General features: G+C 37.4%; 1 protein-coding gene and 1 long non-coding RNA gene across 2 annotated transcripts in view; both read left to right on the top strand.

Annotated features, from left to right (window-relative positions):
* Positions 1-19,054, top strand: part of LOC140142356 (torsin-1A-like) — a 49,844-nt gene that overhangs the window by 30,467 nt on the left and 323 nt on the right. The window contains exons 2-3 of the mRNA XM_072164325.1: positions 12,765-12,940; positions 13,435-13,550. Coding sequence (XP_072020426.1) covers positions 12,765-12,940; positions 13,435-13,550 — 292 coding nt within the window. The remainder of the gene's footprint in view (positions 1-12,764; positions 12,941-13,434; positions 13,551-19,054) is intronic.
* On the top strand, positions 14,460-17,528 carry LOC140141867 (uncharacterized). The gene is made up of 3 exons (XR_011857470.1): positions 14,460-14,506; positions 16,279-16,364; positions 17,034-17,528. It is a non-coding gene; the product is annotated as an uncharacterized lncRNA (long non-coding RNA).

Genomic DNA, 19,054 nt, shown 5'->3' with positions numbered 1-19,054 from the left:
AACTTTAAATCAAGTCTCCGATTTCCACTGACCTCTCCGTATACATTTGAGGATGGAGGGAAATGGGGGGGTTGGTGACTCATTTATATAATAATAACAAAATCATGCAGAACATTATGAAATAGGTAATTATTATCGTCACCAATTTGTTAAAAATATGCATGGCTTTCAATAGTATCTTCTAGTTAAATTATTTATAACATAAATCCATCTGGTGAACATAGGCATAGATCCCGGGGGATGGGGGGGGATAAATCCCCCAATATTCTGCTAGGGGATGGTCCATACAATCATCCCCCCAATGTTGAAGCCTGTATGTGAGTTTCTGACGAAATTAACCTCATATTTGGCCATTTTAACCGAAAAACCTTTAATCCACTTTTGTACCATATTTCACCAATTTAGATATGCCAAAAACATTTGCATGCTAAGAAAATTTTCCAACCCCATCCCCCTGCCCCCCCCCCCAATGTCAAAAAGAAATCTATGCCACTGCTGGTGAAAACATTTGGTCAGGTTCGGTTCAAATCTAGTCCACCCTGGTATCCCAAAGGTATAATTGAAATAATTGGATAGAGCAAGGGTCCCGGGCAAGGGTCAAAGATTGGTATATTTTCAATGCTCAAATATTTAGATGAATTCTTCTAATAGTTTTTGAAGGCTTAAAATACAAAAGAAAGAGGTTTTAAAAATTTTCAGAACAAATTTTCATGCTGGTTTAGTAGCAATTTTGCACAATAATGAATTATTTTCAGATTTTACATCTCAAACGCGGCACAAAATTCATAACGCTGGCGGGGACGCTAAACTCAGAATCAAGTTTCAAGTGCCTAAACCATTGGAAATCAAAAATTAGCAATGGTATACAAACATTACTTACTTTTTCTCAGAAATTCCTCAGAAAAAAATTCAATTTGCTAAAAGTGTTTTGTCTTTTTGTCACAAACTAAAATACCTTGTCATTCTCCTCGTTGCTTCATATGGGGTACACCCCATCGGTCCAAACCCCGTCAGTCCGAACCACCGCTTGGGGGCACGGGTGGCGCAGCGGTCTGGGCTCTACCCGCAATCGGTTCTGAGTTTGATCCCCGTGGTGCCATGTGTTGTGCACTTGGGCAAGGCACTTTACCTCACTTGCCTCTCTCTACCCAGGGGTGAAATGGGGAGCTCTTAGGGATATTGTCCATTGAGCGCCACCCAAAGGTATGAGCATGCCTTGGGCATTGTATGGCAGCTGACATATTCTAACAACGGCAGAATAAATGTAAAGCGCTTTGATACATGTGAAAGGCGCTATATAAATGTCAACTTTTATTTATTTTTTTTAGTCCGAATTTTAAGCTAATTACCTAACGGTAAACCTATAAACATAACCCTAGCCCTAAAAATTTGGACTAGCGGTGGTTCAGATGGGTGTTTCGGACTGACAGGGAGACCCCTTCAAATGTACCTTGTTTTGTTGTGCCTCCTTGTTTTCCTATACTTGACACATATGGGGAGTGGCATGGATTATGAATTTCATTTTGTTTATATTGTACTTGTATAAATTATTATATTTTTTAACCTGTTGGTTAGGCCCTATTTTTTTTTTTTTGTTTTATGTATTTTTAAGATATTTTAAACTGTTTTCTGTTGTGTAAAATGTCCAGAGGCATTTGCATTAGGCGCTATATTCAATTTGTTTTTATTATTATTTATTATATTACATTAAAAATTTTCAATAATGAAAAATAGTCACTATTTTCATCACAAAATAACTTGATAATCTTATCTCTATCCATTAGGCTACCACCTCCCACTGATAAATGGTGGTTAAAACTTGGTCTAATGTTAGCAGCTATAAGCAGCTATGTAACTGTTGACTGGGGCGGCGGAACGATTTTGAAAGTTGGGGGCCAGTCAGGGTGATGTAAAAATCAAAATAATGGCTGGCCATCAGCGTCAGCGCTTTGCGATTGACGAAGAAGTGTCTGAGGGGATGTTCCCCGTCAGAAGTGAGAAACTTTTGCAAAATGAAGGCCCAATTTAAGTCATTTGGTGGACCATTCTGGCACTATTATTGTGTACAATTTTAGTTTGAAAAATCCGAAAATGGGTTAAATGAAGGCCCAAATTGAAGCCATTCGTGGATAAGTTTTCACTATAATTGTATAAATTATTGCTTTTAGTGTTGGGTGTCCTAATACAGGGGAGTTGGAAAATTTTGCAAAATGAAGGTCCAATTGAAGCCATTTTGTGCATAATTTTTACACTTTCTTTAAGCATGTTAAGGTCTAGAATAGAGATTTGATTATTTATGTTCACCCAGACATGTTACACACAGCACATTATGGGTTAAAAGTAGTCAAAAAGTGGAGGGCCACTGACCCCCCTGCCCCCGGTTCCGCCGCCCTTGACTGTTGAAAGCTCCCTCCTTTTTGCCCAGTGACTTGCAATGGATATTACAATTGGAAAGACATATTTATCAGTCAGTCCTTGAATTTATCCCAAATTACTGGTCAAAACCTTTCAATCCCTTTTTTCTGTGCATTTTTAGCAGTGGTGTAGTGTCATAGGGGCATGGGGGGGGGGGCAAAATTGAGAAAATCCCATAGGAAAATAACCAAAACGGCTTCCCCAATCAGACAGTGCCCGAATAAGATGGCCCATGCTACGCCACTGATTTTCAGTGGGGGTGGTAAAGTGTTACCAAATATCATTTTTTTGTAAAAATCATATCTTTCCAGGAACTACCCACTTTCCTCAGTGGCGTAGTGTCAAATGGGCACGTGCACGGTGCACTCACATCCCAAAATGGTCATCCTATCCTGAAATAATAATGGTGCCAATTCTGACAATAATTTTAAACAAAATGCTTGTCACACCTTGGTCTTCATTGCTGGTCTAAGTTGCCAGGTAAGGCCAAAAAAAAAAAAGGCTTCTCTCCACGCTCACGAGAAATTTAAAAACAAATGAGAAATGCGATTTTTTTTATTTTTTATTCCCGCCTTTTTTTCATGGTATTTTGAGAAAAAAGTCTGATTTTCGCCGATTTTTTCTGGAAAAAACTAAAACAAATTTTTTTTTAAAATAAAAAAATTTCCGCATTTGTTTTTTGTAAAATCGTGGGATTTTACAAACGTGCGCGCAAGTTGACTAATTTGGATGTTGCTTAACTAGGGAATTAGGTTAGTCGAAATAGTGTCAATTTTGACAAGAGCTTATTACAACATCTCGCTCAGTCAGCACATTTTAAAATTAGTGGGTCATTCTTCGGTAAGTTGCTTATTTGAAGAATGAAAAATAGACATTTCAAAATGATTTTTCTATTTATTTTTTACAGATTAATAATGTGAGATATGTCTCCAAAGTAGTGAAAAAGTGTTTGGCTCAATTGATATCTTTTTCAGCAACTTCATATATTTTTTTGCTTATTCTGCAGCTGATATCATCTCCATCACGGTCATCATCTGTGTCGCAATTGTCACGAAGATCAACTATATAGCGAAAAATGTGTCGCACATTGAACATTTGTTTTTTACCTTCGATAGAGGAAAGGAGTATATGCAACATATCATTACAATTCCATTTGACTATTTTTAAGGTCAAAACCGGGCATCTGTAGAGTGACGGAGATGATGTCAATAATTGGAGATGCTGCTTTAATTATCATCTCATTCATGTGACGGAAATGATTCTCTCATTACTGAATTCATCTTTGCACGTCATATCTGCCACAAAATTGTGATGGATATGATGTGATGGTATATTATGAAATAAACAAACCTATGACCCTAGTAGTAAAACTGTAACGTACACATGATCAATAGAAGAGGTGAGTAGAAATAAACTTACAACTGTTGTAATTTTGAAAAAAAGCAATATAAATAATGCGACCATTTTAGTGATCAGAAGCGTTCAGAGATAAAGGTACCCACCTGTATGCACCGGCGTGTCCAGGATCTTTTCCTGCGGGGGGGCTCGGGGCTTTCAGAGTTATGCGGGGAGGGGGCAGCAATGGCTAAAATCGCCAAAAGCGGCTGATTTTACATGATTTTTAACAAAAAGGGGAGCTTCAGCACCCAAAGCTCTCCCTCCTGGACACGCCACTGTGTGTGAGTGAAGAAATGTTTAGTTTTGATAGGGCAAAATATGTCCAAATGAATTGAGCTTGTTCTCTCCAAGTGAAATATATGACTTTGTAACAAAATTGGTCTTCTTCTCAGAGCGCTTTAAATTTTTTGTGATGGTAAATGACATAAATTTCAGGACAGGAAATTTTAGACATAAAGAGTGAAATTATTTTCATTCTTTGCTATTGCTTTGAAAGATGTGTTGCAATAACATTTTCCACAATCATTAATAGACAACAAATAGTTTGTTATTCCCAGTGTTTTTTACGCTGCTAAAATTAACCACTAAGAGATATAAGCATCAAAAGTTTTGATGATCCCAATCGGGACATGAGATTTTTTGGGTTGTGACACCCTGTAGAAGCAATTTTCTCGAAAATAAGAACTTCATCCAGTGTTTTGATGCTTTAAGATATGAAATTTCAATATTCAACATTTCTGAAAAAATAAAAGAAATCCTGTTACATATTATAGTTATAACCCCTGAAAGTGACGGGACTGCAAATAGGCACCTTACCAAAGAATGACCCCAGTACTATCTCTGATTAACATGATTAAGGCAAATGATTCAAAAAGATCAGGTGATTATAAAGTAAGTACAAATAATATTAAATGTTATGTGGATTAAAGAGCATGTACTGAGGTTTAGTTGTTTTGTTTTGCTCATGTAAGCTTACCTACTTCATAAGCTTACCTACATGAGTAAAACAAAACAACTGAATCATGCTCCTTTTAATCCATCGAAGTTGTACTTCATTGTATAGGCTACTCACCTAATTTCTGGGAAATTTCATTCATCTATTGATGTACGCTTATGTAGACAATTTCTATGGCTATATCTTGTCATAAATGTGTTTACGCAGTCTGCTGTCAATTTTTTAGCTAAACCCTTGGGTTCATCGGGTCTCAAACAACATCAGTTCCCATTCTACTGGTCAGGCTTCAGAACATTGTATAAGTAGGGCGAGAATGACGAACGACTTGAGAAGGGGTGGTTAAGTCATCTGGACAAACTGACCTATACATGTAGTCATGGCTAAGAATTACAGGTACACCCTGTCAGTCCGAAACCCCCCATCAGTCTGAACCAACGCTAACCCTAAACCTAACCCTAACCCTAACCCTAACCTTAACCCTAAACGTAACCCTAAAAATTCGGACTAGCGGTGGTTCGGACTGATGGTGTTTCGAACTGATGTGATGCGATGTGAGTGCAGTGTTTGGAAGCTTTCTACTGAAGATAGCAATATGTGTGACTTGTGACTTGATAGGCCTATGAGAGAACCTAGACATAATTATATATTAACAGACATGTAGGCCTAATGCTAAACATGCAGGGGTATAATGACTTGTGACTTGATATAGAGAACTATAGGCATAGGCTTACAGACATGTCGTGCTAAACATGCAGTGCTATCTAATAAAAATACAGCAATGTATGCTTTTGACTTGATATGAGAAACCTTGACCTTTATATTTCATGCCAGTTTGCTTAAACCAAGCTTGACATTCAGTGCTCGAAAACTATCGTCTGAAGACAGCAATTAAGTGATTGGTTACATGACTTGCTATGAAAGACCTCAAAATTATAAGTACGGTATATGTCATATTCTTTGGTAACATTTATTATACCAAACTGACATGCAGTGCTATCTACTGAAGATAGCAATGTATGGCTTGTGACTTGTTGTGAGAGAATCTTTACCAATCATGTCATGATAGTTTGCTTTGCTTTTAAAAATAAACCCAATTTGACAAGTAGTGCTTTAGTGCTATCTACTGAAGATAGCCAAATGTGACTTTCAATCAGAGAGGTCATTTTTGATTCATAGGATGAACACTTACTATTGAAATATTCAATAACAGATCTTTACATTAAAAAAGCATTTAGTACAAATGTAAAAAAGCATTTAGTACAAATGTTATGAAATCATAAGGATTCTCATTTTAAAGATGTTTTATATATGGAAGTCTATTCAATGGATACAATCACTGTTTAACTTGAGCATGTTGAGCGTACAGTTCTGTTATCAAATGTTGCACAGCTGACAGCCAGACTTGTAGTATCCGTACCCGTACTTGTACCCGTACTCGAGCCAATTTCTGGGGGATTTGCCATTTGGTCTAATACCATTTCGTCTAATATCCATTTCGTCTATATCCATTTAATCTAAACCCATTAGGTCTATATCCAGTACGTCCAATAATCATTTGGTCCTATAATCATTTGGTCCGATTACCATTTGGTCCGATAACCATTTGGTCTAATAACCAATAAGTCTAAAACCATTTAGTCTAACAACCATTTAGTCTAATGCCCATTGTTCTATACCCAATAAGTCTAATAGCCATTTGGTCTAATAGCCATTTGGTCTACAAACCATTTGGTCTAACAAGCCATTTAGTCTACTAGCCAATTGGTCTACTAACTGATTGGTCTAATAGCACGTGGGAGGCTGCATAGGCACAGTAACACTATTACATGTGCTGTGAGTGTGAGGTCATAGTCCAGGGTCACTGTGGTCTTAAAGGAGCCCGTTTCATAATCAGTGTAACAGGTTTATGGGCCTACATGTATTATCTACACATAACTCCATTATGCAAATGACCAAAAACATGAAAACCTAATTTGTTTTAATGTTGGAATGGCAATACTGGCAAATGCCTTGCACCCGTGGCACCCCCAGTGATGCGTGATGAGCCTATTATCATATTAACCTGATAAAGACTGAGGAAAGAAGAAACAAATAGTGTGGCAAAATATCACTCTTTCACTCGAGTAGGCATATATACAATAACTGCCAGTTACATTAGTCTTCATTTGTTTGGATATATCAATAAACAATAATAATTCTACTAATAATGTATTTACAGCCCGTAACCAGTAGTAGACGAAATGGCAATTTTTTTAGATGAATTGGCATATAGACGAAATGGTATTAGACTAAATGGTTATTAGACCATAGGAGTATTGGACATAACGGTTATTAGACCAAACAGTTATAAGAGCAAATGGTTATTAAAAAAATATTATACCAAATGGTTATTAGACTATATGGTTAGTAGACATACTGGTTATTAGACCAAACAATATTAGACTAAATGGACATTAGACTATATGATTATTAGACTGAATGGCAATTAGCCTTTCTGGTAATAGACCAAATGAATATAGACGAAAAGGGAATTAGACCAAATGGTATTAGACCAAATGGCAAAAGACCAATTTCTGTACCCGTACCCGTACCCATGGCTCTGTACCCGTACCCGTACCCATGGCTCTGTACCCGTACCCATGGCTCCATGCCCGTACCGGTACCCATACTCACACCTTATTTTGGCTTTGGACCCGTACCCGTACTCATGGACTGGGACCCGTACCCGTACTCATGGTCCGGGACCCGTACCCGGACCCATGTAACATACAGTACATGGCTAAATGCATGCATGAAAGTGAGAGTCAGAGCTAGATCCACTCTCACTTAATCTCCCACTCATGAATCCCACTCCACTGTGAGTCCCACATATATGATCATAATCAAAACAAATCTAGGTTACATGGGATGGGATGGGGCTAGGTGGGGAGTAACATATTAAGCCAGATAGCCAGTGCCCTAAATTTTAGCCTGGCCCAGGGCCATGAAAAAGGTAAATATGGCCCTGGCTACACAAAATGTGTACGCTACATACAGTGTAGATACCTACATTGTGACAGCCTCCTGCCTGATGTGCACACTTTATGCCACCCATATACCGGTACATACAAATTACATGTCGCATTCACATTCTGACTGATACAGAAAAAAGCAGCAAACTGGACAAACATTTCAAGAAATTGTTTTTTTGTGGTGAATTTCAAGTTATCGTGTTCATAGCTTTTATTCGTTTAATATTTTAATATTCCCCATCCGAATACACTCCCCTACATGAACAAGTGCACACATGAAGAACTACATTATGACTGGTGTGAGCAGTGAACACTTTCCGCCACAGATTTTGTGTTGGAATACGGTAGTGTATCTGATCACATGAATAGAGAGTTCCTTTACCTGTAAACACTGAGAAATTTATGATTTATAGTAGCTTATAGGCAAAGTATTAATAAATCAATAAATTAATGATAATTATTATATTAAGCTAATTGGATAATCTGGTGTGTGCCAGGGATGTGTGGCGGGATGTGTGGATGTGCATGAAAGGCATCAAAGGCTCCACTTATTTGGAAAATTGACAATTAATTTAAGTCTACCAAAATTGGATCAAATTTGAGATCCAATTGATGTTTTGAGATAACTTGAATGCTACATCACTGCTAAATGTATGTTGAAATTAGTATTGCAGTGTGTGTGTCCATATAAAGACATAGTTCTTTTCATTTGCCTGAAATTTGCATCCCAAAATATGCCACCTTAATTTAAGCTCGATTCACTAAGACCATCAATATTACATCTCTTTTTGTACTTGATTAATTCCTAAAAACCAGTTCTGCAACTTTCTGTAAATGAGAGTACTTCTTTGCAAATAAAAATGTCTCAGCAACTCAAGGCACACATGACAACTTAAAATGTATGTTGTATGATTATGACGTAATAAATTTCTCTAATTTTTTTGGTGCAGACTGTAGTTTTATTCATTTGCTGTGGCATATGACATCAAAGAGTGTATTTACAGCATGGTATTGCTAATAAATTAATGTTTACACCAATAACATTAGCTTTGCTTATACCCATAATAGGACCCATACAAGTACCCGTACCCATACTAGGACCCGTACCCATGGCCCGTACCCGAGTCCCAATTTCCGTACCTGTACCCGTACTCATGGCTCCGGACCCGTACTGCACCCTATTTTGGGTTCGGACACACACCCGTACCTGCACTGTGGCTTGGGACCGTACCTGTACCCATGGCCTGGGATGCATACCCGTACCCATGGTCTGGGACCCGTACCCGTACTCATGGCTTGGGACCCGTACCCGTACTCATGATGGGTCCCAATACTACAAGTCTGCTGACAGCAGAGTAGCTGCAGTTCAGAAATCCAGGTGTATCATCAAAAACTAAATGTTTCATACTCAATGTTTACGAAACAAAGGTGAACCAACATCAGCACCAGCTAACATGCCCCCATCGATTTGAAAATTTAGAAAATCCCATAGGAAACTGTCAGAAAAATAGCTTGTGCTCTCCCCATGGTTGGTGCTCTCCTCCCAATATAGCCCATGTTACGTCACATGGCTTTCCTGGGAAGTTAATAAAGTGATTGAAATTCAATATTTTACAGAAAATGCCATCTGGGAACAAAATATTAATATTAAATGTTCTGCTCACTGGTGAAAAATGATTGCTCATCAGACAAAAATTGTCACAAAGATACAATGATGATACCCCCTGCTAGTGCTATGGGAGGGCATTCATTTACATGTAATTCAGCAGGTAAGGTTGTTCCTACATGTACATGTATATCCCCCAAAATATTTTGCTTTATTTGACATTTTGCTTGTGACTTTTTGTGTTATTGCTTGATGTGCACCACATAATACCATGAATACAGTTGTTTTATTTTGATGTGTGTATATAATTGTGAGTCTACTGTGTGGTTATAATTAATTTTTCACCAATGTGTGAAGGGGCATGGGCTTCAAGCGAAGGCTCCATGCAGCCTATGAGAAGTTAGGTGCATTTTTGATACAGTTTGTGTGGCTCAGTGGGTGTGTGTATTTTTATGATGGAAAACTCCTGCCCCCTGTTTCCCCCAGTAAAAAACAAAAAATACTAAAAATTCCCCTTTTTACGACAATTTTGCGCAAAATTTGATGATTTTACCCCCCCCCCCCTGAAATTCACTTTGCACCCTCAATGCCCCCCTCCAGAAAATAAATTTCTGGTACCGCCACTGCTAGTGAGGTGTGCCGGGACAGTGTGGAGTTTACAGTGAATAACAAGTTGACAGATTTAAAATGTTTTGCATATAAGGTTTTTATCGATAGATGGGTTAAACATTGTATTTTTTTTCCAAAATTAAATGTAATTTCACAAAATATTGTACATTGCAATTTTACAAAATTGGGACTCCCTCTGGTATTTGTAAATGTGATGTATTCAGGCTTGCACCCGAGTCCAGCTTGTCCAAATCCGAGCCGAGCCGAGTCCATTTGTATCCAAGTCCGAGTCCGGACTCGAGTTAAGATCAGAGTCCATGCCCGGAGCCGGAGGTGGGGGTGGGAGGTTATTCAACTTTGATGTGACAGGTATCTGCCTACTGGCAATGCTTACAATGTAGCAGGAGCCTATTTGTATAAACATGGGTCATTGGGTATAACAAACTGAAAAAGGGGTAATTGGGTATAAAGTTTTAAAAGAAGGGGGTCATTTGGTATAACATTTTGAAAAAATGGCTCATTATTTCCAAAAAATGGAGCAAAATTTTATATTTCTTTTCTAATTTGAAAATTTACAATACAAATTCGCTGAAAAAAAGAACATTTCAAAGTTTCTGCATAATTTCATGGCATTTTGATGATAAAATTAGAGAAAAAGATCATGTGTCAAAGGTCACACCACACCACACATCGCTCTCCCTATACACACCTACCCTACTGACCCCACCCCACCCCACACAGTTGATATCAACTCAACTCAACCAACCAACCGTACACAAATTAGATCATACCTATGATCAGGTAACTCCTGAAGGTGAAAACTGTATGTATCAGACCACCTGTATCAGACAGCAGTCATGTGGGGGACTTTGTGTGTATGTGTGGCACACTACAATGTAAACTCAGTCACAGTAACTTGCGCCCAGGGACTGGAGGAGTGTAGGCTGCGTGCAGCATACAGATAATGAATTGCAATATATTCAAATACCTATGTACATTATAGAAAAATAACATCATCGTCAATCATCATCATTATCATCATCGTTATCATCATCGTCATAATAATGATAATACTAACAGAAATTCACCTTTAATTCTAAACATCTTTTCAAAATTGTCCCACACAATGTGCAGTTAGTAGTGAGCACACACAAACTACAGACACCCTATAGCCCTATGGAAGAGTACCAATTTACTGAGTGGGAGCAGATATGTACATGGTCCAGTGTACAAGTTTCTCTCTTTCAAGAGTAAAATGGATTGGAAAGTTCCAGAACTCCAAGATATTATTATGCCCAGATGTTTTATAAAATTATACATTTAATTAATTATCAATTATTTCATTAATGATTTACAATAGTTTACAATAATATGATTCTGCTCAGTGACAGATAAATCTCAATAATTTGGTGGATATTTATGATTATATGACAGATCACTGATTTGACAGCTGCCAATTAATTTGGAAAATGGCCAAATAAGTAAAGTCAACAAATTTGAGATCTATTTTGACATTTTTAGATAATTGGACTGGACTCGGACCGGACTCGGCTTTCTTATTGTTATTAACACATGTTTTGACAATAATATTTGGCAGTTTTATAGAATTGTTGACTATTTTATCTAAAAACTTGGTGATTTTGTCAAAATGTAGGCGATGTTAGCCAATTTTGGTGATTTTACCAAAATGTTGGCGATTTTACAAAAATTTTGGCAATTTTACCAAAATGTTAGCGATTTTACAAAAAAAATTTACTAAAATTTTGGCGATTTTACAAAAATTACGGCGATTTTACAAAAATTACGGCGATTTTACAAAAATTACGGCGATTTTACAAAAATTACGGCGATTTTACAAAAATTACGGCGATTTTACAAAAATTACGGCGATTTTACAAAAATTACGGCGATTTTACAAAAATTACGGCGATTTTACAAAAATTATGGCAATTTTACCAAAAATTTGGCGATTTTACAAAAATTTCGGCGATTTTACAAAAATTATGGCGATTTTACAAAAAGTTTAGCGATTTTACAAAAAAATTGGGTGATTTTAGAAATATTTAGCTGATTTAACAAAACATTTGGCGTTTTTATGCGAGTCTGCGATTTTAGGCGAATTCCCGCGTTTTCCCTTGTGACATGGGGCCTTTATGCTGTGCCAAATCCTTTCCCTATTTTATGTGCACAAAGTCGTTCATACACAAGTGAATGAACATGAAAAAGTGTATCGCACGAGTATCTCGTGCGGACTAAATATCACATTAGTGTAGTTATGTTAATAAATCCAGATAAATTTAAATAAATGTTGACTCAAAAGCATGGTCTAGGCATAGCTCATAGCTGAATAAGTTATTTTTTACGTTGGTTTATCTCGGCAAATTTGTTAATAAAAAGGAACAATGAAAGTTTGAAACCCCTCTTAAATATTGCTACATACAGAATCTGCAGAACTTACAAGGTATGCTCTCTTTTTCTACTATAAGCATGATAAGTTTAGATTACATGATAAGAAGTGGGGAATCCTTTTATACTTTACTGTTCATTTTACAAATGTGTCGTCAACATAACGGAGCCATAGAATATAGACCCACGGTTCTACCCCGGGTTCTACATGCTTTAGAAATAAATACATTTATGACTGACTTTGGAGTCACCACTCAAGAATGACCAATGATATGTAACGTCAACATGGTCATGTTTGTCCTTGACCATTAGCATTAGTTATACAGAGTATGTCTTTAAATATCTTTTCTTTTTCACCGCGTAGGAAACTCTGCAAAACGAAATACAATCCAGTGTATCACAATGCCCGAGACAGCTCTTCATTTTGGACGAAGTTGAGAATTTTCCAGCAGGTTTAATCGATGTTATCAAACCGTACATCGATTACCACGGGAAAGTTGAAGGTGTTGACTACAGACAATCTATTTTTATTTTCCTAAGGTATTTTATATCCTCTTTTACCTTCGTCTACAATGTGAAAACGCTGTTCAAAAGGTACAGTGTCCCTCCAGTGTTCCAAGACCTTTACGAAAACGGGTTTTACCCAATTTTTTTCGGGAAACGCAACAAAAAAATCCTCGAGAAATGTTTATATTAATTTTTCAAAACCAGATATAAAATAATGTTTAGGACCTGTTTTTTTCCTTTTTTTTTTTTTTTTTTTTTTGTTGAAAATTTTGAGAAATGTGAGAAAAATGATTGAAAAACGCTAAATTTTGCTCAAAAATCATAAAAAAAAGCCTGATTTTCGCCCAAATTTGAAACACTTTTGGTATAATAATAATAATAAAATTTGATATTGACATCTAGTTTTTTGTAAATTAAAAACTTGAAACCGCCTATTGCATACATCTTTTACTCCTAGATTTTACTATCCGGTGTGCTTCAACTGATACATTTTAAGAAATATCAATTATTTCTTTTTATATGTACAGCAATGTTGGTGGTAGAGAAATTACAAAGATTCTCATGGAGCACAACTCGACGCGGAAGTCTTTACGAATAAACGATTTCGAACAAGTACTTGCGACTGCGGCTTACAACACCAAAGGTAAATAAAACTGCAGGGTTTTACTATACAAAATCATGTAGATGCAGTGGTAGTTGTGAGGCTGCGATTTTCAAGACTTACTTCTACGCGTACGCCAGGTAAATAGGTTGAAAGTAGCAGTAGAGCGAGAGTGTTCCGTGTACTCTGTGGCTATAGACCCTTTTCCCTCTTTCCCATCATGCACTATTCCAGGGGTCGCAAACTACATCATCTCCCCGGGGGAGTACAGAGTTAAGTTCATTACATTCTGGAATACGGACATTTCGGTTGGTGCCTTCATCACAAAAAAGGAATCCCCGATAATCACGATAATGGCGCCGCGATCACTAATACCTTTCGGGGCAAAAACAACATTTTATGCCTTATGGACATGGTGTCTTCAGCCAAAAAGTTTCCTGCTATTGAAACCTAACTTTGTATACATTTTATAGACCTAATGGTGATAAACTAATGACGGGACACGCCGTGATATTTTGTCGGCGTCCGTTTCACTTTTTTTTTCGGAGATGAAAATAAAAATGTAAACACAATCTCTTACACAGATGTTCTGCGTCGCTCCGTAACTGCATCACTCGTGTATTCAATAATTGCATAATTAGTAACATCGATGGCCTTTACACAGCAAAAAATAAGGAGTAAAGTGCTACCGACTAAAGTATGTTGATTAAAAAATAGACCAATTATTTACTCATCAACGAGTAAAAGACGATATTTGACACAACTCTTTGCCAGAGTAAAAATGGTCAATGGAAAGAAGTAAAATATTTTAATCGCCACATTGTATTTTACTCAAATCGCGTAGTAAATTCAACACGCAGGAGTAAGTTTAATTCGACGACGTATTAAAATTCATGTCATCATGGCGTATAAAAGCGGAGCCGGGATGCGGGTGCAGTGTCTGCTGGTGGAATCGGGGGTGGAATGGAGTTTGTCAGCAGTACAACCAATGTTTGAAGGTACTAATTTCATTACTATTATTCATAACTTTATGTCCATATACCTGTTACACAATTTAGAAATCTTATTGTATGATTTGAACCGGATATAGACAGGTTTTTAAGTTAGTTAAGCTTATCAGTAATTGTCATCGGCTCACCATGCTAGCTGTGTATTTGCGATCGTAACTAATGTACTAGTCTGAGCAACCTCGAAGTACATACGCTGATGTGGAACAGGCCCGGGGACCAGGGGCGTACATGTAGCAAGCGGATAGGGTGGACAAAGTTCATGGGCCCCGAGCAAAAGCGAAAATGAAGTGGATAGGGATCAGGGCTCACACTACTCCTTGTCCATATGCCCCAAAGCTCTTGCTACGTCCCTGATCCTGATGTTGACTCGTGCCACATAACTTTTTTTGCAGTTATATGTAGTAGGAGGGTGAAACCATTGCAAAATATCACTTGAAATTTTTTTCCATAGGCAGTTTTCTTTTTCAGTGCATCTATATTATAATACGCTATTCTCTGTAGATCTGTTTGTCTGTCTGTCTCTCTGTCTGTCTGTGACTGCTAATGTGAGGCCACCGTAGGTCGTACGGGGCTCAAACTTGGTGGGTGGGTGCAGCTTGGTATGAGGAAGAACGAGTTTATATTTTTTTAAGGTCAAAGGTCAAGGACGGGGTCAAGTTCAATTGAAGTCTAATTTCAAATTGCCCCTATGGAGCTCAAACTTGGTGGGTGGGTGGACCTTGGACTAACAAACAAAAGTTTCCACGGTGACCTTTTGTCAGACCTACGGTTAAGAGGTCATAGGTCAAGAAAGGTAACAAATTCAAATTGCCCCTACGGAGCTCAAACTTGGTGGATGGGTGGACCTTTGACTAACAAACAAAAGTTTCCACGGTGACCTTTTCATCATACCTACGGTTAAGAGGTCATAGGTCAAGAAAGGTAAAAATTTCAAATTACCCCTATGGAGCTCAAACATCGTGGGTGGGTGGACCTTGGACTAACAAACAAAAGTTTCCACGGTGACCTTTTCATCATACCTATGGTTAAGAGGTCATAGGTCAAGAAAGGTAACAATTTCAAATTGCTCCTATGGAGCTCAAACTTGGTGGGTGGGTGGACCTGGGACTAACAAGCAAAAGTTTCCACAGTGACCTTTTCGTCATACCTACGGTTAAGAGGTCATAGGTCAAGAAAGGTAACAATTTCAAATTGCTCCCATTGAGCTCAAACTTGGTGGGTGGGTGGACCTTGGACTAACAAACAAAAGTTTCCACGGTGATTTTTTTCGTCAGACCTACGGTTAAGAGGTCATAGGTCAAGAAATGTCAAAATTTTCAATTGTCCCTATGGATCTCAAACTTGGTAGGTGGGTGGACCTTGGACTAACAAACAAAAGTTTCCACGGTGACCTTTTCGTCAGACCTACGGTTAAGAGGTCATAGGTCAAGAAAGGTCAAAATTTCAAATTGCCCCTCGAACTTGGTGGGTATGTGGAAATTGGACTAACAAACAAAAGTTCCATTGTGACCTTTTTGTCAGACCTACGGTTGAGAGGTCATAGGTCAAAAAACAAAGATTTCATTGAAGCTACCTACGGTTGAGAGGTCATAGGTCAAAAAACAAAGATTTCATTGGAGCTCAAACTTGGTCGGTGGCTGTAACTTTGGCCAAGGAAGCCCAGGTTTGAGATCTGCAAAAGCCAATAATTATGACAGCCGAGAACCGCGAAATACGGGTAACCGCCTAGTTTATAATATTGATCTATATTTTACTTACAGATCAGATGTGACTTTGGGATTTTTGTGCTGCCCTACCTCTTTCCAGGAAAGGTATTGAAGAAAGATGCACGAACGTCAGTCAACAGGTAAATTCATCAATAATGTTGCATTTAACTTGCCAATTTCTTTGTGCATTTCAGAATACATGTAGTTCATTGAATGTGTAGTTCATGAAACCTCAAATGCCAAGGGAAAACCCCTATATAACCCCTTATCCTCACCGACAGGTGTTGGCTATCGTGAACTTTGAATAATCAACCGCGAATCTTATAATTATCTTGTTTACCATTTCTGTAAATTCTTGTCTCCTAAAGTTTGTGTCCCCTTGAAAATAGCATTGCCCGCTATCACAGGAATAATAATATAATAATTATAAAGATATTTTAAATATTTGCAAAATCGCATGAAAGTAGAAATGCCAATGCAATGGGTGATTACAATGTAAATTACATGTAAATATGTCATATTTGCTTTAATATTTCAAGAATTTCAGCAAGAGTTTTCATTTTTGTTTATATACCATCTGACCAATTATAGACAGTTTAAAAATAAGACATGCATAAATTTAGTTATTTGTGTTTTAAACCTTCCATCTGCTTCATCACTTTCGAGTACCAAACAAATTTTGATTTATGGTTGATACAATGAAAAGGTGGTGGATTTTCTATTTTAAGGCAGCTTTATTTCACTTGAATAGTCCCAATCCATGAAATTAATGTCCTTTATTACATTTTCTTTTATTTTACATGTTTCAGGAAGGCACAGCTTTGGACTGGTTCCTCGCCAACTTTACTGGACGCACGCTGCCATTTATATACTTGTGAAGCAAGTTGAATCCAGAACTGTGTTTTTATATAAATGGATAGGCAAGCTTTTTCAATGCGCAACAGTGATGAAAGTTGTAGAACTTGTGGACAAGATATACCAAATCCTTCACATACAATGACTTAGCATATCCAGTACAGGCTGATCACTGCTATTTGGCAGTTCCTGGACACTATATCAGCTACTAAAGAACCTGGTAACATTAGACAATTCTTGAGTTTTAAAACATAATGAAGTGAAGACTTAATTTCTGTCCCATTTAAAACACTCAGCATCTATAACATTAATTTTCAAATGACTTTTTCACATCAAAAGTTTTGGGAGAGGTGACCGGCTTCTATTCTATGTTTGCTCACATTGGGTAATGAGACAATAGACATGCTATATTGTGATTTATTTGATACCTATTTTGAAAATAAAACCAGGAAAAATGCAGAATATTATATTTAATTTTGTATTCTTTTCATTCTTTTAGTTTAAAATACTGCTTTGTTCCAGCTGCAGATGGAGCCTCAATACAACTCGAAAGTGTTTTTGCTTAATATTTGTTGAGTAAAATACGTTTCATGTTGCTCAAAATGTTGAGTAACACTTTACTATTCATCATTTTGCAAATCTTTTCACTTAAGTTTTACTCAAATAATGAGTAATCGTTTTAATCAACACTTGCGTAAACCTTTACTCAAGGTTAAACGAGTAAATGTTTCCTTGTTTCAGAGCAAAAAAGGGAGCTACTCAATATTGGGTAACATTTAATCAACAAACGTTGAGCAAATATTACTCCATAGTCAATGAGTAAAATTTACTCTCATCTTTGAGTAAAAAAGGGAGCTACTCAATATTGAGTAAATTTTACTCAACAAAAGTTGAGCAAATATTACTCCAAGTGAAAGAGTAAATTTTACTCTCATCTTTGAGTAAAAAGGAGCTACTCAATATTGAGTAAAGTTTAATCAACATGTGCTGAGTAAACAATTAATCAACCGAAGCTGAGTAAAAATTACTCAAAATTCGACTAGCTCCCTTTTTACTATCGTGATGAGTAATATTTTACTCAATATTGAGCTTTTAATTTTTGCTGTGTACGATGATCCGCATATATATGGAATCAGTATGCCCATATTAAGACAAAATAATTGCAAATGTATGGCACAGGCCATCGGATGCACACGATCTATGAGGTTGATGAACTACGTCATACCCCCCTGGAATAGTGCATTGTGGGATAGAGGGAAAAAGGTCTATAGGACCGCTAGGGCCTACCGCGGAGAGCCGGCCAAAGCTATGTGGGTTTCGAAGCAGTCCTACACTCAAAGAAACTATTTGTTGTGTTTTGAGAGTTTTGAACACGTTCCTTCAAGTTTTCTGATATTTTAAATTTGTTTACTTATACAAACTTTGTAGAAAACTTCATCAAATAGTTGTTCCGATATGATTTTTGCACCGATTACTCGTCCTATTGAGCCATATTTTTTAAAACGGACTTCAAAGGGGGGGCACCGTTTTAAAAACAATTTTGGCCGTTTGCCACCCCCACCCCCACATTTCAAGCCGGAGTATACCAATACGCTCCATAGGACGGCGGATACGACATTTTAATTTAGGGAAAAAAATCTTCATTTAAAAAAATCGGTGTTTCTAGAAGTAGAAGAAAAACACCCCGTAATATGGAAGTTGCGCGACCCTCCTAAGGTGGAAAACTAGCCACACTCACCCCACACCCGCTCCAATTCATTAGCCACACCCGTCTCATGGATATTTGTAAATCCACGCTCACCTTGCGAATATTCATATATGCTAATTAGCCACGCCCATCTCATTAATATGCTAACCGGAAGTGACCTTGTGACATTTGACCTCGTGACCCGAAAGTATTCCTGGAAAGCTTATCCTACTACTAACCATCGTGATATTTATAGACTTTTTATCGCTCACTTTTGATTTATTTTTG

Source organism: Amphiura filiformis, chromosome 20 (genome assembly GCF_039555335.1).
Source record: "Amphiura filiformis chromosome 20, Afil_fr2py, whole genome shotgun sequence".
NCBI classification, from domain to species: Eukaryota; Metazoa; Echinodermata; class Ophiuroidea; order Amphilepidida; family Amphiuridae; genus Amphiura; species Amphiura filiformis.
Note: the sequence above shows the minus strand (reverse complement) of the source record. Positions and strands in the feature narration are given on the sequence as shown.